Below are 10,711 nucleotides of genomic sequence, written 5' to 3'. Positions count from 1 at the left end.
GCAAACAGACGGCAAAACGTACGAGATAGCAGAATACGGGGGCAAACATGAAAGCAGACAAGTACTTTTTCACTAGTTGAGAATGTTTAATTATCACAGCACAAGGATTCCACACAATAATGATACAACAATTAAATTAGCCTTAATTATATTATGTTATATTGGTTATTACAGTTATAACCCCTTTCATTAGAAAAAGAAACATAAAATACAAAGACAGATAAACTCTATCATAAGCAACAAGGTTTAGAGAGGTCCTGCCAGCTTGATATCCTCTCTGGTGCGCAGTAATTACACACATTTGCTGGGAGTTTATTCACTTTCTCCTTTCTGTTTGGGTCTTTACTCCAAGCTGTTCTTATAGCATCCTTTTCTGTAAAAGCCAAAAGACATAGATAGGAATTACCTATATTAGTTAAAATCAGTAAGCAACCTATTCAAATGCTCAACAATGTTAAGTTGATACAGTATGTACCCTGCTGAGGTAAAACTTTGTGTAACTGCTGCAGCTCCATGGGCAGCAAAGCCTATCATATCTGTGACATAAGTGATTCTCTTTCCACAAAACCAGTCGTAGTTTGCCAAGTCTGATCTTCTCTGCTGAGCATGCCTTTGCACAACAGTAGGAACTGAAACACACAGAGGTGAATAATTGACAACAAAGCTTTAGGCTTGGTGAATTGCAAGCACTCTTATACACACCTATACCACCACTGGTCATGTTAGGATGTGTGCTGCTGCTATAGTGATAGAAGTTGCCCAGCAGTTCAGGTTTTTGCTTTGGCTCGCGATAATTTCCCCTCATCTCTGTATTAGTAGAAAGCTGCATTTCATGTCTGCTGTGAAGAGGTGCAAGTCTTCTTTCTGCAAAATAATATGATCATGTACTTTCAAATATGTTCCACAACAACTGTAAAATAAGCTGTAAAGAAGCTTTTTTGGTTGTTCGATTTTGACAGGCCTGAGTTGAATGTCAGTAGTTCAGCTGTTCTGACGTGTTCATATACACAAGACTGAACAAACAGACTAGACATACCTTGAGGCATACCCATGTAGTCACATGTGTAGACGGAGCTGTACTGCGCTGTCAAGGCCTTACTGATCCCCCCCTCAGACAGAGGATATTTCCAAGGAAAGCTGACATAGTCAGAGCTTTGTGCAGTCTCCTTAAGCAGCCTCCACATCATGAAAGACTTGGGGAAAATGTTTTGCTTTAAAAGTTACGATACACTGGGAGAGGTCTAGCATGCCATTTAACTATTCATGAAAATTGAGGCTAACACAGCCTAAATACCAACCTGACTGGGATGTGGGTTGTTTCTCCTCTGCCCGAGGCTGTTCCTGTGCGAATACGCTCAGTCTTACAGGCTGGCTTACAGCAAAATTCCTTGCTGTACACAGTTGATCCAAAAGGTCCAGACTGTGAATATGAGTCTGTAAATGAAGTTGACGCTGGGCAGCTACACATGCATCAACATAGACATACAATTATAAACACACTGAAACAATCTTACATAATTGTGTTTGCCCATTCAGAACTTTCAGGGCCATATATACATAAATATAACTTACAGCACAATCTCTGCAGCTAGGTTTGACCGGTAGACAAAGTGTCTTTTATTGGAAGTTTCATATGGATCCCACCATTGTTTGCCCACTACAAAATAAAGAAAAAAAGAATATAGAATTGCAACCCTGAATTGCTAATAGGTTGTGTGTAACAGTCTTTTCAGGCAAAACAATGTGTAAAACAAAACAAAATTTAAATCATTAGAGCAAATACTGTGAAAGCTAGAGTGTCAACCCTGTTACTATGATCCTCAATAGCGGAATAGATAATACAATTATAACCAAATAATAATAGTAGATACATAATTGATGTATTTGCACTTTTACAGTTGACAATCTTATCTTAAATGATGTTCAGATATACAAAATAAATATTTGGGAAAGTTAGGGGGGACATATGACAGTGGAAATAATGCCCTTGTTATGAACTCAAATTACACCTAGGCAAGGGAGCATGAAACAGCAGACTTGTTTGTTAATAATTATAATGCTTTGAACCAAATAATAACTACAGGATTGATCATAATAAATTGTGACACACTCAACAGTCCAAAATAATACAGTAAATTATTACAATGCAAATAGGGAGTATACACCAAACAAAGCTATATCACAGTAAAACAAGATGTAAAAGAAAAGTATAAGAAATTGCCTTCTAAATTAAATGTAACATGTTTTTGCAAATCTAAATGATAACCGTATTTTCAAGTAAGTTCAATCTTTACATATCATTTGTTTTACATTACCTTTGGTAGTCATTGGTGACCGTTGTTTTGGTGTATTGTTCTGTAGTTGTTTTCAGTCTATGGACACCTTTCCATTTCGATTTCCAGATGATAGTTCACATCATGGATGGCTTGCTGAGCAGTGTTACAGACAACTATGGATTTTTAATTCAAACCTGTTTTTAATAATTAGATTAGAACGTGTGTCTCTTAGTTATCATTTTTGATCTATGCAGAGATGATCCCAGCAGGGAGTTTAGGTGCTATGGACTGTGGTTATGGAGACAACATTTGAATGGCCACACTGAGCTGCTCAGCAGGGGAGATGTTACATAAAAAATTCAACATGCAAGCTTGCCCTGTTTATGTCTGTTTGTGACAGTGGTAAAGTGTACATTTAACCAAGTAAATTAATTGCATGCTACGAAATACTGTACAAAATAATTACTTTGCATAAGATGAATTATTGAAAATAAGGAAGGCTACTTCAAAGACATGCTCTCCTCCCACCTCCCTCCCAAGAAAACATATTTTTTAGCAATTTATTAAACAAATATTTTCAAAATATTTGAGTTCATATGAACACAACATATTATACAGAGAAGGAAATCATTCAGATCCTTCATAGCAGTTATCAATGAATCTTACAGTAGTCATTAAACTTAATTTTACCCTGGTTTAATTACTAAAACCTGAAAAAACAAAATCTCCATCATAACAATACCGTATTAAAATCATGCTAAATCCAGTAATATAATAAAGTACATAGTAGACTTCCTTATAAAGTCCTATAACAATTTTGTGTTGTATAGGCCTTTTTGATAATTTGCAGGCACAGTAGTAACCAGAGGTGGAAGAAGTACTCATAACTTGTACTTGAGTAAAAGAAGTACCAGGGTGTAGGAATACACTGTTACAAGTACAAGTCCTGCAATTTAAATGTTACTTAAATACAAATAGAAAAGTATTAGCATCAACATATACTTAAAGTACCAAATGTAAAAGTACTCATGCAGATCAGCCCATTTCAGAATAATATATTATATGTTCGGGGGTATAGTTATTGATGCATTTAAGTGTTATCAACCTGGTAAAGGTGCAGCTAGTTTTAACTACTGTGTATACTGCAGGGTAGATTGTGAATTTACTCCATGGGGTAACCAAAATTTTATTTTTCTAAGTGTTGATTAGATTTCACATTATTAATGCAAATCTGCAAAGTAACTAAAGGTATTAAATTAATGTAATGGAGTAAAAGTACACCATTTGCATTACAAAAATGATATACTCAGGTAGGAAGTAAAGGGCCTCAAAATTGTATTTAGGTTAAGTACAGTGTTTGAATAAATCTACTTAATTACTTAGTTTACACCACTGGTAGTAACAATAATCAACATTTACTTTGGCTTCATCATTCAAATGACAATGCAATTTGAAATTCATTTTGCAATTGAGAACGTATCATGCAAAGTGACAATGCAAGCCTCAATGCAGATTGAAATAAAAGCTTAATCATTAGCATTGCATACTTATTTGTAGCCTTAATGAAGTAGGTGCACATTGTAGCCTGGTTTTACTTTTACTACAGTAGTCTAAACATCGGTAAATATAACACCTCTCAAGCTGGCTGTTGTTTCCCGCTCCAACATGACTATTTGTTTTATTTTGTTTTCTGTAGAATAAAGGCGTTGGCTGTTTCAAGTTTAGCGCCACAGCCCTGCCGTGTTTTGGACAACCAACTGCACAACAAGCAGGACTGAAGCAGCGCGGGTCCAATAAGATACTCCAAGGAGCTGACGGCAGCCAATGTCCGACAGCCGGAGCCCGACACACAGGACAAACAGAGGCATCCTCCCCACAGCCTCCCCACAGCCGGTGCTTTTCTTTCCATTGTCTGGGACGTACCGACGTAGAGCTGGCTTCTTACAGTGCTGTAGGGGTAAGTATTATACATGTTAAAGTATCAAGAAGGTGACTATTGCGTACCTGTTATGAATAGAGGCGGTAAGGTTTAGTGCAGTATAAATCTGCATTGTAACCATTGATTATTTGCATGACTTAGCTGGATAGGATGCTAAAATTATATCAAGCTCCTGCCCGAGATAAATAATGTCATGGTCACTTAGCTGGGCAGTTATCTAACTCAGAAATTAGCTTAGACCAAAACTGACGTCAATAAACAAATCAAGGTGATACGCACGTAAAAGGATAACCCCTGAATGATCAAGTCAACTACTACGCTCTGGTTAGCGTAACATCCGCTAGGGTGTAGTGAGCGTAGCGTTATAGCTGCTCTGTTAGCCTGGTAATGGTGGCTGGCCGTGTTGCTATCATAAAAGCTAACGCTAGCTGGAAGGTGAGCGTAGGTTAACACTGCTAGAGCTGAAAGCAGCCCCAGTGATGCAGGCGGAGCATCCCTTTCCACGAACATTTCTACTTTTATTAAGACTTTAAATCCAATTATTTGCATTAGGATGCCGTGACATTCAGGTTAAATAAGAGGCCTTATAAGAGGCGGGGGGCACGTGATTGTTCGCAATCAAATCAGCCATTTTAATAATCTTCTCCTGAAATGAGCTCTGTGTCATGCCAGCTAGCTAGCACTAGCTTAAGGCTAACGCTGAAGGCAAGGGGACACAAAGCAATTGCAAGCCACAGTGGCTAACAATCAAAGGCGGTGGAAGCTAATGCTAATACTGCATCTGCATATTATATTAATAGGAGGTTAATAACGTCACCAGATAATATAGTTACAACACCACAGTTTTAAGTAACGTTGTACTATCAACTATCAACGTGAATGCATGTTAGAAGTACAGTACCAGGAAACTGATGTGTATTAGAGCATCTTGTTGGCCTAACATACAATGGGTTATTAGTCATTCCTGAGACCCTCCTCCCACCACCCGGTTTAAACAATAGGTGGAACTGACAAAGCAATAGGCAGTCCCTTCATTTAGGTGATATTAAGATATTACCACTGCTGCTGCATGAGTAGACTTGGGTGTATTAATTTTAAAAACAGATACTTATAATTCTTTTTTCTATTTAGCAATCCAAGATGGGAAGGGATCTGAGAAAGCCGAAGGGCAAAATGTCCTCATATGCCTACTTTGTGCAAACATGCCGAGAGGAGCATAAGAAGAAACATCCTGAAGCCTCTGTCAACTTTTCAGAGTTTTCCAAGAAATGCTCTGAACGATGGAAGGTAAAATAAATGACTTTTATCTGAATTTCCTTTTTGTTTTATAACCCAAAAATGTGTTTTCATCAGTGATTGCCTGTTTGATGTTTAACACAGTTTTTTCTTCCCATAGACAATGTCACAGAAAGAGAAAGGCAAGTTTGAGGATTTGGCCAAACAAGACAAACTGCGTTATGAGAGGGACATGAAGAATTACGATCCCCCCAAGGGCCAGAAGAGGAAGCGATTCAAGGACCCCAATGCCCCCAAGAGACCACCGTACGGGACCATAATAAAATTGCTACTCACAAAGTTTTTATTTGTTAGTGGCGAGTGGATTGTGATTTTTTATTTGATATATTTTTCCCCCACAGGTCCGCATTCTTCCTGTTCTGCGGTGACTTTCGCCCAAAGGTAAAAAGCGAGCATCCTGGACTTACTATTGGGGACACGGCAAAGAAGTTGGGAGAGATGTGGAACAGTTCCTCTGCAGAAAACAAACAGCCATATGAGAGGAAGGCGGCCAAGTTGAAGGAGAAGTATGACAAGGTAAATAGACAAAACTAAACCTGTTTTTCTTCAATCTGATAATTATGTTGTAAGGTTTTGAGGTAAAAGGAAACAAATGATATGAAGCTGTTAAAAAAGTAGTTTTCTCTATTAAAACACTCTTGATTGCCTCCAAAGGATGTCGTTGCCTACCGCACAAAGGGCACAGTTGAGCCAGCAGCTGCTCCTGCAGCAGCTGCATGTGACGATGATGATGACGATGAAGAAGATGAGGAGGAAGATGACGATGATGAGGACGATGAGTAGTCTACATGAGGGTGGGAACTGAATTTTTGTTTATGCCATATAACCCTACTATATTCAATTCACCATCTTGAAACATAAGTCAGATTGAACAACAACATGTGTATATTTAATGTTTTTAAGATGTACAGTGTTATTCTCCTTTTTTTGTAAAGTTAACACTACATATCTTTTGTTGGGGATTTTCTAGTGGTAGTACTTTATCTCCTGCTATATGTAACAGTAAAGGAGGACTTAAAATCAGTATAAAAGTAACTAGTCTTTAGGTGTTACAACTCAAAAATAAGATTCTGAGTTGGTAATGTATTATTCTTTATTTTTAAAAATATTTTTTTATGTGACGTCCCAATGTCTTTTTATTGTTGTTTGAATACCACTCTAATATCAAAAGCAGCTGTTGACATTGAAGAATGTCTTCAATAAAGGTCGTTTTTTTAAAGTTTGTCTTTTCTTCTTATTTTGTCAACATCACCCAAGGCTACGGGTAAGTTATCAAAGACCAAATGTGTAAAACGTAGCCCACCAATACATTATAATATTAGTAATGTATTCTAGCATACATACATAAGTCCAACACTGTCCAATCATATGTATACAGTGTAGTAGAAAATATTCTTAACTGGAAACAAGGGCTTCATAGTATCAACAAAATGTGTACTCTGTTTCTGATGCATCGGAGTAAAGCTATATAGACTATATATTCAGACTTGGATGAAATGATTGGCCACCCAAAACGGCAATCAATATACATACAGTAAACATGTCTTAATAAAATGATGAGCATTTGTGTAATTCCATTAAAAAAGGGCCTGAATGATTTGGACAAGGTAAGGTAATCACGACCCTACTGGAATATTGCATTTACCAAGGAATGCTTGTCAGATTTTGTTTTAAAAGTTAAATAGGTAATTCACATTGGTGTTTATCCTAATGCATAACAATAAACATGAATGGAGAAAATACAAATAAAGTCAAGGAATATAGAATAAAACTATACAAAAAGCAATAAATGGTTTTGGAACATGAACAAGATTTTGCTTCAACACTTTATTTTATTATTTTCCCAGAATAGCTCTGGAACATGAATGTTATTTGTTTGGTTAGTGTACTGTGGTCTCAAATCCAGAAGGGGGCGCTAAATTAGGTAAACTGCAGTTAGAAATGAAAGCAACAGTAACTGTCATTTGCAAGTGCCCATCCCACATACCTTCATAGCACAAAAAAACTGTAGCAGCAGTCAAACAAACATTTGTCAGATCAAAACATGCCTTCATTGCATTTCACACGGATACATTTGTACTTTCCCAGGCCTTACAAATGATCTCAGCCCAACTATTTAATTTCAATCTCACCTGAATCATGTACCAGAAGTTTTTTTTCTCTGAATGGAGGGGGCAACAAACCCGCTTCTTTCTATAGCTAATGATAATGCACGTTAACTGTTGGCTGACATTTGCTTCATTTCATAGTAAATTGCATTTTTGGTCAGAAAGTATGTTCACAATTTAGGCTTTTAACATCAGCTTAGTATATCTAATTCTAAATGTTACAATATATATATATTTTTTTATCATTGAAAGTGTATAATTCAATCCAAGATTTTTAAAATTTATTCATTAGAATTAGAGTTTTTTTTTTGTGACTCAAAGAATGACTCCAGAATGTTTGCAGAGTTATATTGACCACATCCAAAACACAAGATTAAGTGATGTGTCTCTATTCTAGTGTCCAAAGAAAAGGTTCCATTGTGGTTTTTGTGTGCTCTGAACCAGTGAGTCCAGGCAGGGATCTTTTGTGATCCTTAGCCAGGATAGAGTTCACTCTGCGTGTAATTGGAGACAGTCTCACGGTCACGGTGGTCTCACAGTCACTTAAAGGGTGTTCACATATCCATTTATCAGACTTTTTGTCAACGTGTTTGCAAATATGCATGGTACCACTACGGTCTCCTTTCAGCAGGTCTCACACAGTATCAGACTTTCATCCTCAGTGCTCCTGCAAGTTAACATTAACATCACAACAGTTGTTTTTAATATGGAAAAAAAGTAATGACGGTCACCCTGTGCATTGGTTACATTATAACAATAACCTTACTCAGTAAACAATAAATGTAATCCCATAAGACGCAGTTTGTGCCAATTAAGTCTGAATATCATACAATAGCTCAAAGAAAATAATATTTTAAAAAGCAGTTTATCTATATTCAGATTAAGTATTCTCTGCCACATTGTCGTGTCAGCTATCTTCTCAAACCTGTGATTCCGAGCAGAAGTTCTTTTTCTCTCTTTTGACCCATTGAATGAACTCCTTGCAATCTCTGAATAAATTCCCCATCTGACATACAATGCTCCCTCGAGACTAACTTACTAGAGACAACTGTTCTGTCTTTTCACCTCTTTGTTGTGAAACCTCAAAAGCTAAATCCATAGTGAGAATATTAAAAAGGCTTATCTGAGAAAACACAACAGTGTATGATATCTTTCTCCCTTTCGCAGAATAACTTTTTTATAAAGCAAGAACATGTGGACTTGAATTCAAGGCATGCTTTCTTTTGAAATACATATAACAACAAACCCACTATCTGCCTTATTTTGAAGCCCCAGAATAACTTTTTCTCCACTGCAGAATTTGCATAGAGTGATGTCAAAGGGGCGTGTCAGTCAGGATTAGTTGCTGAGAAGACTGAGTAGTCGCTATGGATACAGCTTTTATAGTTTTCCAATAGTTGGTCCTGTGTGGAGGTAATACTGAGTAGTTTCCATGACTTTACTCTGTTTTGTTTAGTCTGGGGTCCCATTTTCTCACCTAATTTGCAAGTAAGAGGCACTTGGGAAGTAAACGTATAATGGACTTCATTGGACACTGGATAACATATTCCATTTTATTGTTTTTAAATGTCCTGGTAAGTTTGACTGTTAGCTTATATTTTGCAGCAGTGAGAGGTGACTGTTTACAACTTATGTTTATCATTTTCATCGTTTTTTAACTTTATAACTTCATATTAAATGTGTGGAATAAGTACAGGCTGTGGAAAAAATGTGTCCCTGGGACAATAAAGTATCATTTGAATTCTTCAACATTTGCTTTTTAATGCATATTTCACTTGAATTATTTATTTCACACAAGAAACAAGTTATTTCTTTGTTAATGGTTCCTCAGGTGTTAAATACTACATCCTCTCATGACCTTTCATCTGGCAATAAAGTGAATGCAAGCAGACAGTTTGCAGACATCGTCTCAGGGCAACAAACACTTCCCTCCTGGTACAATACATCTATTCATGATGCGCCCAAGCGTGGGACACACTCTCATAACAGATGGCAAACACAGATGGCTTTCACAAAAACGGTTTATTCATTTGAAGTGAAAGAAAACACAGTACCAGGTTAGTCATCAATGCAGAGAGGCCTCTCTTTCCCTAATGATCAAATACATGATGTTCATTTATTTGATTTTCAATTAGGGTATAACATGATATTTCTTTAGTTGATATTATTTGACTTGTGATTGTAAATACTATCGTAATTTTTAATATTTGGATAGTCTAGTTTGTTCTCTTTTTGAACATGCTGTTACCAATGTTTTATTTTTATTCTACAGTAGCTAGATCACCCAGTGCTTGTGCATTATGTGTTGACAGGAACAGTTGTGGGAAAGGTGGAAACAGTGTTTGAGGCTCTCACGCCTATCAAATACTCAGTGCAGGAGGATGACGGGGAGAACCTGTTCCTCCTCAGCCCCTTCTCAGGGGAGTTCCTATTGTCCCGCAGCCTGGATTTTGAAGCACAAAGATTCTACATACTCACTGTGGTGGTGCAACAGGGGGATTCACAGGTATCCAGTGTCAGGGTGTACTTCAATGTGCTGGATGTGAATGACAACCCCCCTGTTTTCAGCCAGGATACCTTTTCAGCATTATTGCTAGAAGACACAGTGGTTGGAACTTGCTTCCTGCCATTGAATGTATCAGACAAAGATGATGGTAAGTGCAAAAGAGAAATATAAACATAATTCATCATGTGTCACACACAAGGCAGAATCCACATACTACTGGCCTTACAACTGGCATTGGCACCTAACCTTTCCATAACTTTAGTTTTTTTTTCTTTCTAACTTTCTCATCAGTTGTCCTCAGTAAGTTTGTTTTTAAGCCTTTTGTGCTGAAGTAAAAAAAAAACGGAGATAACAATTCTTAAAAAAAACATGTATAATTTAACATCATTACTGCTCATATACTGCAAACCTTTTCACATCCTGATGCATCTTGGATATTATAGATCTGAGCAATTAATCCGGGTAAAATACAGCTACAGCCATGTATGACAGCATTTTTATTTTTCAAAAGTTATACGCCTTCTTTACTTAGCATCAAGCACATCCACATTGTTCTATTTATTTTAGCAATAAAAAGGTTGGCAAT

At 37.0% G+C, this 10,711-nt stretch overlaps 2 protein-coding genes across 2 annotated transcripts; one reads left to right on the top strand and one right to left on the bottom strand.

Moving 5' to 3' along the window:
• Positions 1 to 358: 358 nt before the first annotated feature.
• LOC134880496 (testis-expressed protein 26-like) lies at positions 359 to 4,725 on the bottom strand. Its single transcript, XM_063907450.1, is given in 11 exon segments — positions 359 to 373; positions 476 to 568; positions 571 to 629; positions 703 to 864; positions 1,037 to 1,193; positions 1,299 to 1,333; positions 1,336 to 1,460; positions 1,573 to 1,657; positions 2,316 to 2,355; positions 4,079 to 4,225; positions 4,534 to 4,725. Coding segments are annotated over 11 exon segments (1,110 nt in total).
• Positions 4,000 to 6,733, top strand: hmgb1b (high mobility group box 1b). The gene is made up of 5 exons (XM_063907673.1): positions 4,000 to 4,233; positions 5,347 to 5,502; positions 5,612 to 5,757; positions 5,853 to 6,027; positions 6,166 to 6,733. Exons 2-5 carry the CDS (start codon positions 5,356 to 5,358, stop codon positions 6,292 to 6,294), a joined length of 597 nt encoding a protein of 198 aa, XP_063763743.1. The 5' UTR covers positions 4,000 to 4,233; positions 5,347 to 5,355; the 3' UTR covers positions 6,295 to 6,733.
• The last annotated feature ends 3,978 nt before the right edge of the window (positions 6,734 to 10,711 follow it).

Source organism: Eleginops maclovinus, chromosome 18 (genome assembly GCF_036324505.1).
Source record: "Eleginops maclovinus isolate JMC-PN-2008 ecotype Puerto Natales chromosome 18, JC_Emac_rtc_rv5, whole genome shotgun sequence".
NCBI classification, from domain to species: domain Eukaryota; kingdom Metazoa; phylum Chordata; class Actinopteri; order Perciformes; family Eleginopidae; genus Eleginops; species Eleginops maclovinus.
This window is presented reverse-complemented; position numbering and strand designations above follow the sequence as displayed.

Excerpts from the sequence above, each read along its gene's own strand:
- hmgb1b (XM_063907673.1), top strand. The coding sequence starts at position 5,356 with ATGGGAAGGGATCTGAGAAAGCCGAAGGGCAAAATGTCCTCATATGCC. Across the intron at positions 5,758-5,852 it reads AATGCCCCCAAGAGACCACC|GTCCGCATTCTTCCTGTTCT; the intron begins GTACGGGACCAT and ends TTTCCCCCACAG. Across the intron at positions 6,028-6,165 it reads TGAAGGAGAAGTATGACAAG|GATGTCGTTGCCTACCGCAC; the intron begins GTAAATAGACAA and ends TTGCCTCCAAAG.